This window comes from Erythrolamprus reginae, chromosome 3 (genome assembly GCF_031021105.1).
Source record: "Erythrolamprus reginae isolate rEryReg1 chromosome 3, rEryReg1.hap1, whole genome shotgun sequence".
Taxonomy (NCBI): Eukaryota; Metazoa; Chordata; class Lepidosauria; order Squamata; family Dipsadidae; genus Erythrolamprus; species Erythrolamprus reginae.
The window spans coordinates 149,725,133-149,748,827 of record NC_091952.1 but is presented as its reverse complement, the minus strand read 5'-3'; the positions used below and the strand labels follow the sequence as shown (position 1 = coordinate 149,748,827).

At 40.9% G+C, this 23,695-nt stretch overlaps 1 protein-coding gene across 7 annotated transcripts in view; it reads right to left on the bottom strand.

The window, feature by feature from the left end:
* SEMA5A (semaphorin 5A) overlaps positions 1-23,695 on the bottom strand; it is a 245,461-nt gene that overhangs the window by 15,475 nt on the left and 206,291 nt on the right. For all 7 annotated transcript variants that reach the window (XM_070747020.1, XM_070747021.1, XM_070747016.1 and 4 more), the window contains 3 exons: positions 9,128-9,275; positions 6,233-6,458; positions 731-940 (listed from right to left, as the gene is read on the bottom strand). In XM_070747020.1, coding sequence (XP_070603121.1) covers positions 731-940; positions 6,233-6,458; positions 9,128-9,275 — 584 coding nt within the window. The remainder of the gene's footprint in view (positions 1-730; positions 941-6,232; positions 6,459-9,127; positions 9,276-23,695) is intronic.

Sequence of the window (23,695 nt, the reverse complement as noted above, 5' to 3'; positions counted from 1 at the left end):
CCACACCAACTTTAGTAAAATAGAATGTATTTTGCTAGCAAAACTATCCATAAAGTGAAGACTATTTAAAAAAAACGGGGGGGCGTGCATTTCATCAACAAAATAAACCAATATGCATCAATTTTTCCAGTTCAATTTTCATATCATTATGTTCAGAAATGTTCAAGCTACCAATCCCATACCAACTTTAGTAAAATAGAATGTATTTTGCAGGCATAATTATCAATAAACCTAAAGAAAATTCACAAAAACGGGGGGGGGAGGCATATTTATGTGCAAAATAAACCAATAAGGATTAATTTCTTCAGTTCAATTTTCATATCATTGTGTGCAGAAATGTTCAGACTACTTTCCAAGTGAAAAAAGTATTCAAATTGACCAAACATAAGCACTGCAAATGAAGAGTTTTCGGTCCGGGTCAGGGTGACCCGGGAACAGAAGATTTGTTACTTTTCTTAAACAGAACAGGAGGGTTTTAAAAGAATAGTAATTTTGGGATAATTATGAACCTCTGGGAAAACCAGAGATTAAAAGCAAAGTCAAGAAACTCTGAGGCTATCTTCACACAAGAACACCTCCTCACATCTTGGTAGTAGCAATTGCATAAAATAAAGCAGAGGGCATTAAAATAAAAGGTAAATGCACTACTTCCACTACTTCCTTGTTGGGTTACACAAGGCTGAATGGTTTGCAAATAACTCTTGATTTTCACCTTTCTATGGCCACTTACCTGGGCATGGAAGGATGTTGCATTCTTGATACTCCAGGGGAGGTCCCAGGCAAGGCAAACCCCCATACTTTGGCTCAGGATTATTGCAAATTCGTTTGCGGTTCCGAATACCTCTGTTACAGTCACGACTACACTGAGACCATGGAGACCAGGGGGACCAAGCACCATTGATAGTGTGAGTGGAACGATGCCCAGAATGCAAAAGATCACCTAAAAATACAAGTATAAACAGAATTTAAAAAAATTTACCCTGGCAGCAATCTGCAAATGTACTGATAACATGATTCTAATTTGATTTGCAGCTTACCGAGTAACTTTAACACTTATGAAGTACTTTGTCATATGGATTATATAATATGGTATCAGAGACTGACAGTTATATTTCATAGGAATCTGTGTAAGTATAAAAATAGCACTGGCCAGTGAACCATGAAACTCCAATTCCCAATGCAATTTAATCAGGCTTTTAGTGGCTTTACCAAAGTAGATACTCCACTTTTGAAGGTTATAACTCATTTTGAGGTCTGGCTATACTTCATAATAGAAAAAAAAACTTTATTATTAATGGGATCCAACTTTATTATGAAGTCTGACACTGCCAGACTAATGGGTACTGGTTGGGAAATAGAGTGATTTCTAAACAGACATCAGTTGGTTTTTCTTGTAACAGATCTGTCTTGAAGATATAATTTGTAACAAATGTGGATTATCCCTGTTTAAAATATGGCTTTTGCTAACCATCTCAGAATGGTTGGCAAAAGCAACAAATAAAAATAAAGAAGTCCCATGAAGAAGAGTGAATTCTTAAACAGATTTTAATAATATTAATTTAATTACACTGAAGCAGGTTAATGTTAAAGTTTAAAATAGTTGTTTTCAAACAAATAGACAACTAAAATTTAAAAGCCATTGCTTTTTATTAAAATGACTCTGTTCCATCAGGTATACAATACACAACAAATATGGGTACTGGTTGCAGCATATATTTTCTGTAAGAACTCAGTGACAAGGATGAATTATGTATAACTGCACTTACAATGAATGCTGTAACTTTTAAGTCTAGGATATTTGTGATGTTTGCTTTCCTGCTACATGTTTTTATCCATGACTTTATGAAAAGTGAACTGTGGTTTAGAAGCACATTTATTTTTTGTTTGTACTGCAAATGCATTTCAATTGATCACAACACAAAGGTTTTTTAAGATGAGACAGAGGTGCAATACAACCCTTGGCAGCCCTATCAATTTTCAGTCTTTATAAGAAGTAAACAAATGAACAATGCCAATTCCAGATGAAATGGCTACAAAGAAAACTGCACATGTAGAGGCATTTTCATCCATTAGTCTTTGAAACAAGTCACCAAGCTTCATCAAAAGCCTCACCACCATTCCTTTTAGTTTTTAAGTTACTTTATAGCCAAATTCAAGGCATTCTTGTTTAGATAAAATCCAGTGTGTTCTCATTAACTCCCAGTAAATAGGATGGCAACATTATTATTTTGTCAAAAAATTCTGCCTCCCCTCTCGCTGGGATAATTAGGGAACTCCAGTTGCAGGGATCCCTCATCAATTTAAAAAAACTATCTAATAACAACCTCTAAATTCAGTGTCTACGACATTGAAAATGACATGAAGAAGAAGTTAAAAACAAGATTAAAGTACAAAGGGGAAACGTATTAAGGGGGGGAACCCTGTAAGGCAGAAGATGGGACTTGCCCAACCGTTATAGAATACTGAATGTTAGTTCTAGTGCATGGGGAAACAAAATAAAAGTACAGTAATCCCTCGCTACTTCACGGTTCATCTTTCGCGGATTCGCTATTTCACGGGTTTTCAAAAGGGGCTTAAATCCATTAAAAAATTTAAATCCATTAAAAATTCATAAAATTCTTCTACAGTACTACTGTACTCTATTAAAGAAACTAGTAGGATATCACATGTAGTTCCAGCTGAGAAATGTTATAGAATGACTGTTTAATGCAAAGGGTAGGTTTTAAAAGTCCAAATACTTGTTAAATACATAAAAAAATATCTTTCCTCTACTTCATGGAAATTCGTTTTTCACGGGTGGTCTTGGAACGCATCCTCAGCGAAAAACGAGGGATCACCACCATAAGCCATGTGGCTATCTGAACAGAAGAAGCATTTTCACAATTCGTTGTAGTTTCCGTATGTGCAGTTAAAGTTCTTAGCACCTGAACAGCATCCAAACTAGTTTAAAAGCACCGTCTCAATTATCCTTACAATAACTCTACAAGGTGGATCCTCCGTTGGCAAATGTAGTATACTGTATATACAGAAAAGCTTGCTGAAAGGGAAAAGTGAGCTTTAAATCTGATATTTCTTGCCTCATTTTTTTAGTTAGACACTAGCTCTTTTCTGTTTTTATCTTTATCCTCAAGACTATTCAATTTACAACAATAATTGCTAGAGTTGCAATTACCAGATCCTTTTTAATTAAGGCAACGTAAAGTCAATAGAGACAATGATTAAAAGCCTTCAAGTGCTTGAGATTCTGCCAGATAGAGGTTACCATTGTTGTCTCCTGGCCCAGAATCAAGAGTCAAAAATGAGAAAGAGAAAAGATGTTACAACAACTTGTGTTTAGGTGCAGCATTAGGAATATTAAAATGGTCACAATGGCACCACAGCAGAAGAGCTATTCTACAAGATGTAAAGAATGAGGCACACAGGCCATGTTAAAGGAAGTTTTAATTACAAAATGCTTGCAGCAGGGAGGATGGTAGAAGACACTGTCCTGCTGGCATTTCACATGAGCTGCTGCAGGACATAAAGTTTTATTTCTCAGACGCAGGCCTGTATACAATTGTGCAACTGGAAGAGAATCAGGAAAAAAAAAGGCAACTGGGGAGGTAGAGGCGGGAGAGGGGATCTGTACACAGACATCAAGAAACTCTTATTTGTTTCAGCTGCCAGTTTTCAATTACACAAAAAACCGAAACATGCCGGAGATTTGGTTACTTTCAGGATTTGAGTTGGTTGAATAGCAGACATGGCTGAAATCTGGCTAGAACTTACCTAAGGGCATTCACTTTGCTTCCAATGGCAGGGTAACTGAAGGAATACATTCAAGAGAGCAAAACCTTAAAGTGAAGAATCAATCAGGTGCAATGTGTGTTAACCTCACCCCCCTGCCTCAGCCATTGTCCTTAGAAGAGATATTTGCAAGGAAAAATACACAAATACTCCACATCTATGTATGTTAGTTAAGTGCAGAAATAGGAGTACAAAGATCCAGATTCTTGTCTTTCCTTAGCCAGGAACGCAACTGGATAATCTCAGGCCAGTCACATCTTCTTAGTAGCTACTAATGATGGTCAGATTCTGTGATTTTGGGTGATAAACATACATGCTTGTCATATTATGTATTGATAGCTTTGTTGCAAAAGCTAGAGGAGTGAAGTATTAAAAGAAGCAAACCCCCAGCATTCAGGGCAAATGATAAGCAAAACAACTCTCTACCCTCTACTTTCCAGAAAACAAAGAATTGAGCCTTTTTTCCTACAAATCCAGAGACTTTGCAGTTTCTGTGGGCGTGGCTGGGGGGCATGTGACATATGGTATGGGTATGAGTGACGTCAAGTTGGCCATGCCTACTCAGTCACATGACCATCAAACTACACCCACAAAATAAGCCACGCCCACAGAACCCGTAGTAAAAAAAATTGGAACCTACCCTTGTGCCAAGGTTTTAGAGATTAAGATACAAGTTCTAGAAAATCATGGACCAGGGAGCTTTCTTAAGTATAAATAAGGTATCTAGGGCTAACTAGATGACTACAAGAAATAGAAGTCCTTCCACTCTCCACCATTCAGTCAGAACTGAGGAGGCTTCTTGGATGAGAAGTGAAATGTCTTCAAGGAAAAACCAAGAAAGTCCAGTTGCCTTTTATAAAACCACCTTTGGGACATCAGTAAGGTGAAATCCATTATAAATTACAATGAAATGTTTCTCAGATAAAACAAAAACTATATACCAAGTGAGGCATGACAATAAAAAAGAGCCGGGGTGGCGCAGCAGGTAGAGTGCTGTACTGCAGGCCACTGAAGCTGACTGTAGATCTGAAAGTCAGCGGTTCAAATCTCATCACCGGCTCAAGGTTGACTCAGCCTTCCATCCTTCCGAGGTGGGTAAAATGAGGACCCGGATTGTGGGGGCAATAGCCTAGCTCTGTTTAAAAAGTGCTATTGCTAACATGTTGTGAGCCGCCCTGAGTCTAAGGAGAAGGGCGGCATAAAAATCGAATAAATAAATAAATAAATAAATAAATAATAATTCTGCTAAAGAAAATGTATGAGATGCTGCAAATCACACACAATTCAGCAGTGTGATCTTTTGGCAAAATAATACTAGTTTGAACTGTAGAATTATAGTTCTGAAAAAAGTATTAATAATATTTGATAAGTATTAATAATATTTGATGGAATATCAATACATATGCCTTTCAGAATTCTAGAATCAAGAATCAGATGCTGATGAATGTTAAAAGTTTAAAAGATGTTAGAAAAAAGCAATAGCTTTATATCACCTTTAATTCTAAAAATATTTTCTAATTATCTCTTCAATGATCAGTCAAGCTAATAGGAATATTTTCAATTAAAGGGGAGGGGTGACTTGCAAAAAGAAAACATGAATATCTTTTTCAAAGCACATTACATATACTTTTATGCATAAAAAATGTTTCTGCAGAAAAATACACTTCAGGGTTGCCTTGCACCACAAGATAAATGGCATATAAATTTGACAAATAGTTAAACAGGTAGATAGAATTTTGTTTTTCTGAGAACTGAGTGGCAGCAGTTAATTTTTACAATGATGTATTTTGTGTTCACATTTCCTGGATCTGTTCTCAGGCAACATGACACTATGTAGAAGTGCAATAAACTATTACAGATGTTAGCAGTTATTATTCACTTCAATTGCTGCTAACTCTTTGAGGTTGTCCAGATCAGGAAACAGATACCACAAGATTACTAGAATTTTACTGAGATTGGTTATTGTAGCAGTTTTATGAGCCTGACTGCATATTCCTTTTCCTTCTTCTTGTACCCCAGGGAGCAAGGGAAGGACCAGTCTGAACCTCTTCCTAACACTTTCTCTGTTTCCCACACTCAACACATCCTTTTCCACATGTTGCTCTAACAGTCTCTAAATAGTGTCATCTCCATGACTCCCTACAATGAAAAGATAATAGAGACCACACCAGAGGTGGGCTACATTTGCCCCACTGTAGAGGTCAGATATGTTCATCAATTGTAGGTAGTGATGGGGGAGAGGAGAAGTACTGCTGCCTAATGAACCACATATCTCCAGATGCATGCCATTAAGTTCAGCCATAAAAGAGTTCCCTGCAATTTATACTCCATCACTTAATCTGCTGTAATAATAACCAGTTAGTGTTTCTACCTGAAGTTAGTGAGACCTTCCATCTATTATAACAAGCTTAAAAGATTGATGGTGATAATGTGGATGATTGCTTACCATCAGTTGCACATCCAGTGGCACCATCCTTTGAACAATAGCGCATTTCAATCCGTTGCCTTCCCACATCTAGCAAACTGGGATCAGGAAGCCGTGCCTTGCAAGTGTATCGGAATCGTTGTTCATAGTGCCCACCGTTGTCAGAGATATTCACTGGTGTCCACGGAGTCCAAGGAGTTGTCTTCTTCAGTTCTGGACAAGGGTTGGTATTGCAAGCCTGATACTCCTATGAGAAAGGACATGGATTAATAGAATTTAACAGAATAGCTGAATTGGAAGGGACCTTGGAGGTCTTCTAGTCCAACCCTGCTCAGGCAGGAAACCCTATACAAATCTATGGCCATATCTGAGGGCATGCGAGACATTGCCATATGTCAACTGCAGCGCGCATGTAGGAGGCTTTCCTGAAGCCTGGAAGTCCAGAGGCTTCAGTGAGGCCTGTGTGCATGCACAGGGGAGCAAGGGGAAATTGTGCATGCATGTCCAGGGGGAGGGCATTGCATTATGGATGTTAGCGCATGTGTCCGCGCACCCTTTTGAGCAAAAAAAAAGATTTGCCATCACTGCCCTATACTATTTCAGACAAACAGCTGTCCAATCTCTTCTTAAAAACCTCCAGTGTTTACGATACTCTGTGATAAATGTATATTGTATGATAATTTGGACAATTAAGTTCAGATCTTGTCAAAGCTTACAGTGAAGTCAGACTGATGACAGACTGTAAATTATAACAGCATTATAATACGATTTATATGCAAGTTGAAAGATTGCACAAGATTTAATCTTCCATGGACCAAATTATCTTGAACTGAAAGCTTAAAAATTAACAACTGCAGAAATTATCATTTGGATACTAATGGATTTACTCTAGGCAATAAACAAAGCTTAGAACAATGGTTATCTCAAAAACAGTTGGCCTTCTCCGGGTCCTGTCGATAAAACAATGTCATCTGGTGGGACCCAGGGGAAGAGCCTTCTCTGTGGTGGCCCCGACCCTCTGGAACCAACTGCCCCCGGAGATTAGGATTGCCCCCTTGCCTTTCGCAAACTCCTTAAAACCCACCTCTGTCGCCAGGCATGGGGAAATTGATTCCCCTGGGCCGTTTCCGCTTTACGTATGGTTTGTATGAGATGTATCATTGTTTTTTATATTAAGGGTTTTAAATTGTTTTAACCATTGGATTTGTACTGTTTTGTTGTTGTGAGCCGCTCCGAGTCTCCGGACAGGGGCGGCATACAAATCTAATAAATAATAATAAATAATAACAATAATAATAATAATAACAACAAAACAACAACTATTATTATTATTATTATTATTATTATTATTATTATTATTATTATTATTATTTGGCCAAGTAGTTTTCTTCAATGAAACTTTCTTATGCATTGGTGAAACTAAACTCCCACCTAACTGTCCCTTTCCTCAGTGCCTTGGCGCAGCCATAACATGTTTAGAATCTCTTTCTGGTTTCTGTACTATACTGGCTGATTTAAGAATGGCAAATGCCCCCAGTAGTATCAGAGCAAGAGAAAGAGGGCTAGGGGGAATTCAGTCCTTAGACATATGGTATGGACATCCCAAGCATAGCTTTTAAACTAGCTATCCCTGATTAGTTAAAAATGTGACGTTGTACATTCTGTATTCCTGTATTCCTGAAAAATGCAACATCTAAACTAATAAGAACATAAGAAGAGCCATGCTGAATCAGGCCAAAGCCCATCGAGTCCAGCATTCTGTGTCACACAGTGGCCCACCAATTGTCCATGGGGATCTTGAGCAGAAAGAGAAGGTAAAACCCTCCCTTTCCCTTGACCCCCAACAAATGGTACTCAAGGGAATCCTGCCTGCCTCAACCAATGTAAGGCGGCACATGGACATCTGTTTCAATAACCACCGATACACTTGGCATTCATAATGGTCTCTACTTTGCAGAATGCTCATCACTATAAATAGCCTCATCTTAGGTCCTCAGATTAGTTGCCCAATTCAAAATATTTAATTTTTCACTTTATGTATACAGTTAGCACAAACAAGCTTTATGACAGAGTTAAATGAGAGCCATAATTACAGCAGCTAAAATGAAACATATTTCTCCAACATAATATGTGTGATGGTTGACTTCTCTTGGGTTAATGCCAAATCACTCCCCACGTTAAAAGAAAAAAAAATCACAAGAGAAAACTTGCTTTGATCTGCTATGTTGTGATAGGAATGGTCTGACCTTTTATTTACCACTCAAATTTAAAGGTTCACTAAAGGAGATCAAAATAATCCTCCTCTGGAAGTCTACAATACAGAGGCCACTGGAAGGTAAAGTGAAATGGAGAAAGCTCTTAGCCTGAGTTTGTGTGGACAGAATATAAATAGATTCCATTTATCTAGGACACTTCTGGTTTTGCTCAGTTAAAAGTACCAAACAATAAGGTAGAAATCCATAAACCAGGATATAGCCCAGACCGGCACAACAGCAGAACTTGGCAAAACTATAGAATTAATGTTAGGAATTACACTGAAATAAGGGAACAATGAAAACATTCCCTGGACACTGGAATGGATTCTTAACTGGCTTCAGGAAAGTCATCCCACCATGATGCAGGAAGACAACTCTAGCAACAGAATATCAGGCCGCACAAACTTTCATCCTACAGTGTGCAAACATGAAGCAGACACTTTTTAAGGTGCTGCATTCATGTCCTCATGTGCTCCACAGCCTCATTTGGAGGTAATATCTGAAGCATGCACAGCACTAAAAATGATAATATTTGTTGTGTAGTGAAGAATCAGTATATTTCTGAATTCTTCTCTGGATCATACATCACCTTCTCAACTCACAAATTTATGGTAAAGTCCTACAAATATAAAAGCAAATGAAGAATGCAGATATTACTCACAACACTGCAACCTGGACAATCTGGACCATTTTCACAGGTTCGGTGGCGAGCCTGAATGCCTCCTCCACACTGGGCTGTACAACGCTCCCATACACCCCAGCCAGTCCAGAACACATGCGGGGAACACAACAAATGCTCATTACAATACCTGTAAGAAGGAAAGCAAGGTCAGATTTAATGTGGTCTTTAATGTGATGTTGCATTAATATGATTTATCCATATACCTGTCTAGAAAGGAAAGTCAATTAAATTTTGAGCTTGGATCAGATAATTTTGCTTTGGATGCAAAAATAACATGATTTGATATTCCTATCAATTTAGATTTTATTTTTCCCCCCCAGGTATTCTCTTTTCTTTCTTTTCCTCCCCTTTGAAAATTATTGAAAATCTGTTAGGACCATTTTTCCAGCAGCCTGCAGGACAGTGCTAGAATTCAGTAGTGTGATCAAGAGATTGCCGCAAACTGTTTGTGATAGGCTTATGTTCTGACTGAGCAATCAAGTGGCCTTTCTATTGTGATTTTGAAATAGCTGTTTGGAGCAGAAAAGCTAACGCAAGTGGGCTCAACCAGGTACTCAAAGAACATGGCCAGCTGCTGCAGGGTGGGTGATGAAGAGAGCTTAGTGAAATCTACTGCAAGTAAGAGAGCAGAGAAAGGGAGGAGAGGAGACAAGCAAATAAAGGAACATTAAAGGACAGCATAATCTATTCTTTTTTATTTTGGGAGGGGAAATGTATGTGCAAAATTTCTTCTTAGAGACGTTTCCAATTCCACTTCCTTGAGTATTACAGGTTCCCCACAGGGTTGTGTCTTGGGTCAATTACTGTTAACCTTGATGGCCCATGTCTGCTCTGCCAAGTCTGTACTGAATCATATTGTGAAGTATGCGGATTAAACGGCAGTGGTGAGCAATGTTCCCTCTAGCATGCGTGGGCGCGTGGCCGCACAGGCAAAAACCAAACGTTGCACGGGGTTTTCCATCCCTGCACAGTGGAGTCAGCGGCGTTTCTCCCCACCCAACAGCTGATCTGCCCCTCCCAAGCTGTTGGCTGGGGAGAAACCCCTGTGGGCTCTCTGCCTCAGGGCGATCTTCTGCGCCCCGCCATGTGCCAGGGGTTGGGGGAGAGGAAGCTGAGCGCTCCATCGCGAGCTTTAAAGAGAAAGGTAGAGGGAGGGTGAGGCAAGAGCTCAGGTTTGGGCAGCGCTGCAGGAGTGTGTGTGTGTGTATCCGGGGGGGGGGGCGGTCGTTCCCATTGCTCGGGTGATGGCGCTGCCCAAACCGGAGTTCTTGCCTCGCCCTCCTTCTGCCTTTCTTTTTAAAACTCACGCTCAGCCTCCCCCCCATAGGCACATGGCCCCTCCCTGAAGAAAATGGCTCTTTGCCTGCCACCGCAGCCGCACCCCCCACCCGAAGAGAGTCTGCCTCTTCCCGCGCCTCCCTCCGGGTCCTGCAGCTTCTGGATTACAATGAGATAAAGAAAAAGGGAGAGGAAAGAGAGAGAAAAACAGAAATTAATGTGAGAGAAATGGGAGCAAAAAGGGAAGAGAAACAAATGAGAGAGAGAAGGGGAGGAGAGAGGGAGAAATACACATAAATGAGAGAGACCTGGAGGGAAAGAATGAGAGAGAGGGAAAAGAGGGGAAAGAGAGCGAGAAAGAAAGAAAAGGGAAAGAGGGAGGGAAAGAGAAGTGGAGAGGAAGGAAGGGGGGAAGGAAGGAAGGAAAGAAGGAGAAATGGAGGGAACAAGGAAGGAAGGGAGGGAGGATTTGTATTGTTTGGTTGTTGTGAGCCGCTCCGAGGCTGAGGAAAGGGGCGGCATACAAATCTAATAAATAAATAAATAAACAAATAAACAAATAAACAAACAAACAAATAAACAAACAAACAAATATAATATAATATAATATAATATAATATAATATTTTAGAAAGAGCCAGAATAGTCATACTCCTCTTTGTATCAAGGCTGCAGCTGTGGAGGTGGTCAGTAGTATTAAGTATCTGGGGGTCACCAACAATCTGACTTGGTCTCTTCACATATTTTCTTTAGTGAAGGGTGCAAATCAGCATTTGCATTTCCCGCATTGGACGAAAAGGGTACCTCTCCCTCCTTCTGTCCTGTCCACCTCTTACAGAGGCAGGATTGAGAGCGTTTTAACAAACTGCATCACTCTTGGTTTGGTGGCAGCAATGCCTCAAATAGAAAGCCCATACAGAGAGTGGTAAAACCAGCTGAGATGGTTATAGGAAACTCGCTTCCTGTTATTCAGGATACTACTTAGAGCCCGAAGCATTAAGACCCACATACCCACTTCACAACCCGTTTCTGTTGCTTCCCTCTGGGAGGAGGCTTCAAAGTTATCTATAGTATGACTACTACATTTTGTAATAGCTTTAATCCTTATGTCATACATCTTGTATATTTGCAGGATTCTTTTTTTTGCCATGTATATATCCGAACCAGATTGTGATTGTTCTCTCTGTCATAAATGTGTGTGTGTGTATGGATATATGCATAATGGTTATCTTTTGAGAGCTGAATGCAATGAAAATTTATTTTAATGTATGTGGATTAGTGTATATTTAAAGTGACAATAAAGTTTTTATTCTGTTCAACACCTTGTACATGCATAAAGGGAAAAAAACACCCAGATTACGCATATGCACGAACCTTTACATATTTATTGGTCTCTAAAGATCAGCCAAGGATAAGAGACAATAGGTAACAAGGATTGTTTGTATATTATCTATACAGCATTCCTCCAAAAATTAAATCTATGTGCTGAACTGCTTCCTCACTTTTATAGATCTGAGGATAGACCAAAATTATGTGATAAAAGGACCTCAACAATTGTGCTACCTAACTATCTAATTTGAATGAGAAGAAAATGCAAATATTTAACATAATGTATGTTATATGTTATAATGTAAAACATGATTATACATACAGGTGTAACTAGATTTGACCAAATCCTGAAGGTGAAGCTGAAAAGAAAATCTAAAACAGATTTTTATTTATACAGAATGGATCAGACACCACAAGATGATTTCTTTGGAACTCTATAAAAACAGTGGTACCATAGCAGCCATACCTAAAAAGGAATACTATTAATGTAAAATGGCACAGGGTGGGAATACTAGATTTGGTCTGCCATCCCATCAGAGTGACCTTTGGACTCAGATAAATGGTGACTTCTCCAATATCAGGGAAAGAGAGAGAGAGATCCTGAGTTCCATTACTTGTTTCAGTTCACTCTGCCCATTTTTTTCAGTTATATATGGGACTTTGTGATCTTTGCCATCTAGCTGACCTAGCTAAAGGAATTTTTGAGTCAAACCAGCTATCAGTTACATCATATTCAAGAAGAGACATCATCAGTTCTTTCAGAAACTCTTTCTTACCCGCTGCAAGGCAACTTATTACAAACTTTTATCACATTCTGTCCCTTAACAAAGTTAGAGGAACAATAGCTTTTATGAAAATTGACATGTTTCACAACATTGTAAAGCTCCATATTTCTTGCAGACATCTTTTCATTCTGCTGGAGAAAGTGACATCGGTAGGTTTGTAATCTTCCCATGCTTTAAAATATTGCATCTTTCCAACTCCTAATCCAGGTTAAAAAGTAGAATTGAGTCACCTCTGGAGAAACCACTTCTGATTATATCCAACCATTTATGGAACTCCAGGCTCAGCCTCTAAACGAGAAAGGCTTGCTTCTGCATAGCCTTAATTATAACCACAGGAGGCCTCAATGTCAGCCTTATTCAAGCAGGGGCTTTATCAATTTATGCCACTTATGGATAGCCATGCAGGTTCACCTGTTTTCCATTTCACTCCACTTCACACCCAGTTCAGATAGTAATAGCTGACAATTGGGAGCTGGTACATTCCCAAAGTTCTGATTTTAATATTTTTGAAAAGTGTTTTGCATTTAATAAAGCAAAGAGGCATGGTGCCAGTTTTATATTATCTTCCCTGTATGCACAGCACACAAGTGCATTCCCGGCAGCAAAGAGCAAGCAAGACCCAGAAATCTCAAATATGGTTCAAAGTCTCATTTCCAGAATGAATCTGCTGGAACACAGGCGTCTGAGCAAAGTCCAATTAATCCTCTTGGAAGCATTTCAAGCTAGCAGGTAATGAACGCCCTGCTGATATTCCTCTCCCTGTTATTTTTTTCTTTTCTCAAAACTCAGAGGATTTATGGTTTGCAAAATAAACAATGCCAAGAGTATTAAGTTTCTGACTGGTAGAGCTCTGCACTGACCTTGTGTCCAGAAATGATGAGATAGAATTGAGAAGTGACATGGAAAAACTGTCAAGCAAGTAATATGACCTTTGACATAGCCAATAAGCCCTGCTCAGTTTACAGTTTTCAGATTTAAGTAATGAGAAGAAAACAACAACCTAGTTGTTCCAAATAGCATCAAAAACGAAATCAGAGTCCGAGGCAAAGTATTCCTCAATGTTCCAATTTATTAACAGAGCCATATTGACACATCTGGAAGAAACCTGAATCTGAAGTCCCAGGGGTTTCTCCACCCAGTTGAAAATTCAGTCCCTTGTCCCCACACTCCCATTGACCTATCTTCATCTGCCAACTTGGTAGCAACTCCCATCTCCTCCCATGCAGGTGCAGGAGTACAAAGACAAAGGATGACCTTGACAATCTAGAAGGAATTTGTTATGGCTACATGCAGACATCCCTCATGCAATTACTCCTCCCAAATTCCCACAGCAAGGAATACATTTTAAAATAGCATAAAATGTGGCAGACCCCAATTAAAATGACTTCAGCCTGACACTAGTTCTTTCTACTGACATAAGAACAAGAACACCCACTTAGGATAAAGCCCCCTTTATACATAAAAAAAGGGTGTTACTTGGCTAAATAATTTATTAATAACACTGACTAGGCAAGAGTTCAACCTCATTGGTCAGAGACCCACAACTATCTAGGCCAGTGATGGCGAACCTTTTTTTCCTCGGGTGTCGAAAGAGCGTGGGCATGTGCTATCATGCGTAACAAATATAACCATATTTCAATGCCTGGGGAGGGCAAAAACAGCTCCCCCCCCGACACCCTCTGGAGGCTGAGAACAACCTGTTTCCCAACTTCTGGTGAGCCCAGTAGGGTCGTGTTTCGCCCTCCCCAGGCTGCAAATGCTTTTCTGGAGCTGGGGAAGGTTAAAAACATCCCCCCCGAGGCTTTCTGGAAGCCAAAATCACCCTCCCAAGAGCCTCTGTGCGAGCCAAAAATCAGCTGGCCAGCACACACATGCACGTTGTAGCTGAGCTAGGGCAACGGTTCGTGTGCCAGCAGATATGTCTCCGCATGCCACCTGTGGCACTTGTGCCATTAGGTTCGCCATCACTGATCTAGACTTTCACTGCCTGGTTCACGTCTAATGTGTTGGAATAGCTTGGACTACAGATCCTATCACTTCCAGCCAGAATGTCAACAACCATGCTATATGTATGCTATAACACATTCAGAGAAGCCCAGCCTAGGTATATTTGTTTTAATAAATTAAGTCAGTCAGTTAAAACATAATAAGCATTGCTCCAAATTAATCAGGAAGCAATATTTACTTAATTTTTTTTCTTCCACAAAAGGCTTAATCTGAAAAAGACTCAACAGGCAAGGCTCCAACGTTTAATAGTGTAAATTGCAATGGCCATAGTATATCTTTATCTACTTATATCTTAAAACAATAAAATTAGCCCTAACTGTGTTGATATCTGTTATTGGCAATTTGTGAATGGAATTTACACATAAGGTAACAAATGTAGCAATCTATCTTGACTGTCTCACAGACAATGCGAAAAGAAATTAGCAGAATGCCCTGGAAAATTAGTTAAAAGAGGGGTAATCAGCTGGTGATGAATGACTCTATAATGCTGACAATACAGGGGGGAAAATGAGCCGTAGTTTCTATTATTCCCCTGCCACAGGGATAATACTGTACTTCAGAAGGAATGTTCTTATACTATCCTTCTAAATCAGCTTTGGGGAGGGCATTAAAACAGGCTTTATTTGAAACGCTCTTAAATTTAGGAGTAAAATATTGGAATAGTGCAGAGGCGGATTCTTGCAGCTCCCAGGGTATTGCACACACAGCCTCACTTCTCCTGCGTGCGCATACGCAGCAGCAAAAAGTTGCCGCAATCTCTCTTTCTCTCTCATCTCCTTGCAAGAATTTGCTTCCTGTGCATGCACAGAAGCAAAAATACGCTGGGACACGCACACATGTAGAAGAAATGAAGCTGTGTGTTCCGCACAACTTTCAGTTCCCGTGTGCCATCCTTATCCGTACCAGTAGCAACCCGCTACTGGAATAGTGGCTTGGGAGCTAAAATTTGATTATTTATTTATTTATTAGATTTGTATGCCGCCCCTTTCTGAAGAGTCGGGGCGGCTCACAACAATAAAAACAATATTATAGCAAAACAAATCTAATATTAAAAGAAGCATATAAAACCCTATCATATATTTAAAAACCAAACAGCACATTCATACCAAACATGAAACAAAATATAAAGAAGCCTGGGGGAAAAGTGTCCCAACTCCCCAATGCCTGGCGGTATAAGTGAGTCTTGAGTAATTTACGAAAGACAAGGAGGGTGGGGGCAGTTCTAATCTCTGGGGGAAGTTGATTCCAGAGGGCCGGGCCCGCCACAGAGAAGGCTCTTCCCCTGGGGCCCGCCAAACAACATTGTTTAGTCGACGGGAACCAGAGAAGGCCAACTCTGTGGGACCTTATCAGCCGCTGGGATTCGTGCAGTAGTAGGTGGTTCCGGAGGTACTCTTGTCCAATGCCATGTAGGGCTTTAAAGGTCACCAACACTTTGAATTGTGACCGGAAACTGATCGGCAACCAATGCAGACCACGGAGTGTTGTAGAAACATGGGAGAATCTGGGAAGCCCCACGATGGCTCTCACGGCTGCGTTCTTCATGATCTGAAGTTTCCGAACACTTTTCAAAGGTAGCCCCAGGTAGAGAGTGTTGCAGTAATCAAACCTCGAGGTGATGGGGGCATCCCATGAGAGGGCAGAAGTGTGACCTTTTGTCCTTAAGCCCTCTGTCTTAAAGCTAATTTTAAACGCTGATGATACTCAGCTGTACATCTCCACCCCGTGTCCCCTCAACCAAGCAGTGGAAGTGATGTGCCGGTGCCTGGAGGCTGTCAGGGTCTGGATGGGTGCCAACATGCTCAAACTCAATCCAGACAAGATAGAGTGGCTGTGGGTACTGCCTCCCAAGGACACATCCATCTGTCTGTCCATTACCCTGGGGGGGGGGAATTATTGACCTGCAACTTGGGCATTCTCCTCGATCCACAGCTGACTTTAGAGCACCATCTTTCAGCTGTGGCGAGGGGGGGCGTTTGCTCACAGTCACTCATGCCCTTATCACCTCAAGGTTCGACTACTGCAATGCTCTCTACATGGAGCTACCTTTGAAGAGTGTTCGGAAACTTCAAATTGTCCAAAATGCAGCTGTGAGAGCAGTTTGGAGCCTTCAAAGGCATGCCCATATTTTGTCATCACTCTGCAGACAGCATTGGCTGCTGATTGGTTTCCGAACACAACTCAAAGTGTTGGTTATGATCTATAAAGCCCTACATGGCATAGGACCAGACTATCTCTGAGACCGCCTTCTGCCACATGAATCCCAGCAACCTTAGGCTCCCGTTGACCAAACAATGTCGGCTGGCGGGATCTAGGGGAAGAGCCTTCTGGAATCAGCTCCCCCCCCCCGGAAATTAGAACTGCCCCCACCCTCCTTGCCTTTTGTAAACTTCTTAAAACCCACCTCTGCCGTCAGGCATGGGGGAACTGAGACATCTCAGTTATGGTGACCCCAACCATAAATCTAGCACCAATTCTCCCAACAGAGCTTTAAGATGATTGGCAGGAAGGTCAGAGGGGCAGCCCCACTTTAAACACCTGATTGGTCGGGTTGTAAAAATATGTTCCAAGGCATCAGAATAGAAGCTTTAGTTCCTAATACCATGGGAAATTTGTCTTTTTCCATGGTGTTAGGCAAATCTTGTGAAACAGTTGTTCAACCACCAAAGGGATCCCAACCCCTAGGTTGAGAACCACTGGTCTATTTGAACTCTATAATCCAGTTATATTTAGGCCTTAGCTGCAAACAACCTAACTGTAGCAGCAGGCGTAAACTGTGGTCCATGAGCAAAGTAGTAAACCTGGATGACTGACTCTGATTTCCATGCATTTTGTGATAGATCAGCAGTGAGTCATTGACTTATTAGTGACCCTCGCATCCTGGACATAAATTGTTTCAACTCCTATCCTCAAAATGATGCTCTAGAGCAGTGATAGCGAATGTGCTATTGCAAATGCTCAAGTGCCCACACCCATAATTCAATGCTGCCCCATCCCCCATGCATGTGCGCATGATCCCCCCTCTCCTCCCCATTTCCCAAGTTCGGGTAGGCCTGGTAGGTCTGTTTTTCACCTTCCCCAGGTTCCAGAGGCTTATCTAGAACATGAGGAGGGCTAAAACACCCTCCCCGCCCCCCGGAGACCCTCCAGAAGCTGAAAACACCCTCCCAGAGCCTCCACGTGAGCTGAAAATCAGCTGCCAGTACGCACATGTATGCTAGAGTTGAGCTAGGGCAACAGCTCATGTGTACCCATAGGTTCGCCATCAAGTTTCAAGTTTAATCAGATTTGTATGCCGCCCCTCTCCGCAGACTCTACTCTACTCTATCCTACTCTAGAGCACTGCACAACTAGACACAAGAACAGTTTTTCCCCAAACACCATTATTCTGCTAAACAAATAATCCCCTCACCATTATCAAACAATTCACTATGGCTGCATTATTATTACTATTAGTCTTCTCATCATCCCTATCACCCATCTTCTCCCACTTATGACTGTATGACTGTAACTTGTTGCTTGTATCCTTACGATCTATATTAAGATTGTTTCCCGATTGCTTATTTGACCCCTATGAAAACCATTAAGAGTTATTCCTCATGATTCTTGACAAATGTATCTTTTTTTTAATGTACACTGAGAGCATATGCATCAAGGACAAATTCCTTGTGTGTCCAATCACATTTGGCCAATAAAAAATTCTGTTCTGTTCTATTTTATTCTTTCTTCCTCATTTGCCCAAATGAATCATAGACCAGAAAATCAACAATCCTAAATAGAAACATTAGGAAGGACAAGGATAGGAACCAACACATGTTTATATCAGCAATATGTACGGCGTTTGACATCTTCCTTATAAAAATAATATATGCATAGTGACAAACAGCTGTACATAGCCATGGATTTACCTAATTCCCCTTATGAATCTATCCAAACTGATGGACATCAGTATTTCCATCATGATTCTCAAACTGTGATGTGCAAAGAGATTATTGATGACAATGAACCAATGGCTGAACCACACAGGTTATAATAAAAATGGTGATATGATGCTAAAATTCAGAAAATGGTAATACTGTACAGTAATTTAGTTATCCATTCCTTTTATTCCATTCGATTCCTCTCTTTTGGAGCACAGGTTTCCTTGGGTTTTACATTCCTCTTAACTCGTTCACTCTTTTCTCACATACTTATTGACTTCATTTTCATTCATTCTCTATATGACTAATGCATCTCCTAATGAAGGACAGGATGGTGTTGGATAGGCTAAATGGATTAATAATAACAACAACAAAAACAACAACAACGATGGAAGGGACCTTGGAGGTCTTCTAGCCCAACCCCCTGCTTAGGAAGTGTTCTGTCTGGGTGCCCCCAGACTTCAACACCAACTGGAAAAAGCAGCCAGACACGCTGGTAAAAGCAAAAGCACTTTATAGTTTGAAAAATAAACACAGAGAAAAACCTGTTCTTCCCAACAGGCAGGCTATGAGACTTCACAGCAGAGTCCTGGTGGCCAGACAATACAGCAGACTTCTTGCTGGCACACCCACCACTGTAGAGAATAAGACCCACACCTTTTCCCCCCAAGGTTTCAGTATTCAAAGTCACAAACCAGAATTCCAAGACGCCAAAGATCACAGCCAGGTCCCAGGACTCCCAAAGATAATACTCCACAAGCCAGGAAGGGTGGGTCTGCCTTTTCAGCCTTTCCAGAGAGCACCACACCCAAACCCAGCTGTTGCCTCTTTAGTGCTGAAAGTACCTGGCTAATTGTCCCCTTCGTTGTGTTGCTCTTCTCTGCCGGAGATCGATTATTGCTTGTGCATTTTCATCTAAGGAATCCAGGCTGCTTGCTGGGGAGAGCTCCCTCTCGGGGGACTCTGGCTGTCCTCCCTCTCCCTCAGCCTGAGATTCCTCCTCCCCGTCTGCCTGAACCTCCTGTTCCTCATCCTCCCCCTCTGAGCAGGAAGCCGGCAGAGGATCAGCCGTTCCCTGAGGGGCCTCAGACAGAATCACAACAGGAAGGAAACACAATATCTTATTTAAAACTTCTAGTGCTGGAACATTCACAACTTCTGGAGGCAAGCTGTTCCACTGATTAATTGTTCTACTGTCAGGAAATTTCTCCTTAGTTCTAAGTTGTGTCTCTCCTTGATCAGTTTCCACCCGTTGCTTCTTGTTCTACCCTCAGGTGCTTTGGAGAATAGGTTGATTCCCTCTTCTTTGTTGGCAGCCACTGAGATATTGGAACACTGCTATCATGTCTCCCCTAGTTCTTTTCATTAAACTAGACGTACACAGTTCCTGAAACTGTTCTTCGTATGTTTTCTCTCCAATCTTTGTTGCTCTTCTTTGCACTTTTTCTAGTCTCAATATCCTTTTTGCATAATGGTGACCAAAACTGAATGCAGTATTCCAAGTATGGTCTTATAAAGGCCTTATAAAGTGGTATTAACACTTCACGTGATCTTGATTCTATCCCTCTGTTAATGCAGCCTAGAACTATGTTGGCTTTTTTAGCAGTTGCTGCACACTGATGACTAATATTTAAATGGTTGTCCACCTTGCATTTTGTTTTTCTTGCCTAAATGTAGAAAATGTTTTTTCACCATTGAGTTTCATTTTGTTAGATAGCTCCGGTTGTTCAAGTTTATCAAGATCCTTCTGTATTTTGCGCCTATCTTCTGGAGTGTTGGCTATTCCTGCCAGTTTGGTGTCATCTGCAAATTTGATAAGTTGCTCATCTATCCCCTCGTCCAAGTCATTGATGAAGATGTTGAAGAGTACTGGGCCTAAAACAGAGCCTTGGGGTACTTCACTGCATACATCCCTCCATGTAGATGTAGTTCTACACGTTAAGTACGGTTGGTTAGCCAGCTCTGAATCCATCTGGTGGTGTTTCTGTCCACCCCACATTTTTATACTTTATTTAGTAATAGGTTATGGTCTATTTTGTCAAAAGCCTTACTGAAGACCAAGTAAACCACATAGACAGCATTCCCCTGGTCGACTAATTTTGTCACTTTGTCAAAGAATGCTTAATACACTTACTATTAATACGCTTACTATACTTAATTAATTAATCAATCATTTCCAGTACTTTTTGGTCAGAGGCTAACCCTTATCATTTTAATTTCCAGTTCTGATCTTTGCCACAGTGCTATGATTGAGATATCTAGAATACTTTTTACAACAATCCCTCATTTTAATTTTATTCTTTTTCATTTTTTTCTGCATCACTTTGTCACTTTTATTTTAAATTTTATTCAATCTACTGGAGACGTTTTTAGTTCTCTTCACCCATTTCAAAACAACTTTTTAATAATACATCATCAGTCATACTTTATTATATTTTGTATTATGTATGTATTATGTAATACAAAAATAACTGCTTTTTATTCCAAGCTGTTTCCACACTTTCCTATTTCCACTTTTCACTCATTTTGATGGGAAATTAATGCATTTTATAATACTTATCCAAATAGGATATATATTTTCCCTTCCTTCAATCATCCTACTTTCACTCCAGGTAATTTTTTTTCCTATGTGCATTTTCCCTAAAGATCCACACTTCATGGTATGAAAAAATATTCCACATTTATAATCCTTCATTGCTATTGTATTATTAACTAATTCTACCAACCTTTCATTGTAAATGATCAATTCTGCCTTGGTTTTGTTTTTATATTCATTTTTTCTGTGTGTCTGGATGAATAGGTTAATGCTTAAGCTGCATATATGAAATATAACTTTTGTTAGCAGTCTAAACATATTTATCTTGGAACTCCAAATGACTGTTCATTTGATTGCCCTGTGTGGTTCCAACCAATCTATTCATGAAAAATTTCATTATTTTAGGTTGCACGATCTTTTCCAAAACTCATCCAGGTTTCTTCTTTATCACTATTCACTGGCTATCTTCTCTTAAGAATTCTTATTTCAGATGTACTTTTACAACACAGATGGTAAAAGTTAATATTTTTAACATATATTTTGCATTTATAATTAATCCTACACCTCCCTGTGTGTATACCCATAAACTCCATTCCGCAAGATCAGACTACCTTCATTTGTTCTATGATATCCTTCCTACTCCATTAGTTTCATGGACACATTTTTTTTCATTTGTTATTTCTTTGTTTTTCCCCCCAAATAGTTCCATCATCACCCATCAGGGGTTCTATCATCACCCATCAGGGGTTTGGTCAATGAAGGGTATCTTTCTTAATAATACAAAATGTAGACTGAGTTACCAGCTTTAGTTGTATCTACCGTAGGTTAAATGCTATACAATGTTTTCTATTTATGGAAAGGAAAGTATCAATGAATCTGGCATTTTCTGGCCAGGAAGTCACAACCACAACTGAATTCCATTTTTTTCCTCACACATGCTCATATTATCCTTTGTAAGTTAGCAGCGGCAATTAATGGACTACCTGTTGTCTATATTCCAGCCCAGAATTACATGCAGCATGCTAACACACAATCAGAATGCATGATACATAAAGAAGGGCTTTATCTGTCCTGAAATTCATTTGCTTTCATTGGCTCCTTCTCACATCTACACTTTGGGAGACGTTTCTTTATTTTATGTCTTTCCAAATTATAGTCATGTGTAATGCCTCCATTTATTCACATTTTTCTTACAACTGCATGGCTAAAAGGACCGTTGAAACTTACCTGAACGGTCTTCTCGATGCACTGCAAGGAGAGTCCAGGATGGGTAATTCTTCAGTCTGATTGGTCGGGACTGAGTTTAATTTAAATAATAGGCAGGTACCGCCCCCCTTAGCCCTCCAGTCTAAAGGAAACGAAGGGGCAGTATAGCTAACACAAATTTATTCAACATTCAAGGTAACTAGAAAAAAACAACTCCCAAAGGCACACCCTTGTCAGAAAGAGTCCCTGGTCCCAATTTTGGGTGGGTCTGGACTCTCCTTGCAGTGCATCGAGAAGACCGTTCAGGTAAGTTTCAACGGTCCTTCTCCAATGCACTTGCAAGGAGAGTCCAGGATGGGATATACCCAAGATATTAACCAAGGGAGGGAGAAGGTCGGACCGGGGGCTCTGAGAAGGAACACACCCGCTGTAGTACCCTCCTCCCAAACGCTGCTTCCGCGGAAGCGAAAGAGTCAATTCGATAGTGTCTGATAAATGAGGACGGCGCCGCCCAAGTGGCCGCCCTGCAAATGTCCTCTAGTGAAGCCTGGGTCCTCCAGGCTGCTGAAGTGGCCGTACTACGAGTGGAATGTCCCGTGAGTCCCTGAGGCACAGGGGATCCTTTAGTTCGGTAAGCCTCTCTAATGCAATCACACAGCCAGCGGCTGATTGTCCTAGGGGAGACTTTAGTGCCCAACGTTCTGGTTGCAAAGGACACGAATAAAGCCTCCGAAACTCTGAATCCTTGAGTCCTGCGAATGTAAATTTTCAGAGCTCGTCTCACATCGAGCTTATGCCACCTAAGCTCCGAAGGGTGAGTCCCGTGGGTACAGAAGTCTGGGAGGACTACCTCCTGTGCCCTGTGGAAAGCAGAGTTGATCTTTGGTAGAAAGGCTGGGTCAAGTCTTAAGACCACTCTGTCCGTGTGAAAAGTACAGAGATCCTCCCTGATTGAGAACGCTGCAATCTCAGAAACCCTCCTGGCGGATGTGATTGCGACCAAAAGGGCCGTCTTGAGGGTTAACATTCTGAGAGGTATGTGTCGAAAAGGTTCGAATGGAGGTCCCGTTAAGGCGTGTAGCACCAAGGATAAATCCCAAGAAGGGAACCTATGGATCGGTGGTGGTCTGATGTTGGCGGCCCCTTTCAAGAAGTCCCTGATCCAGGGGTGTCTGGTCAGAGGGCGGGAATTGCCCCCTCCTATGATGGTGGATAAAGCGGCCACATGACGGCGTAAGGTGTTTGGAGCGAGACCTTTTTCAAGGCCCGCCTGAAGAAAACTTAGGACCAGGAGAGGGGAGGCCTTTTGTGGATCTACCTCCCGCTCCTCACAGAACCTGGAGAAGGAAACCCAGGTAGCCTGGTATATTCTTCTTGTCGAAGGTCTGCGAGCAGCCTGGATTGTATCAATAACTGCCTCTGGCAAGAGATATTGTCTTAGATGTTGCCGCTCAATCTCCATACGGTCAGCTGCCACCACTGTGGCT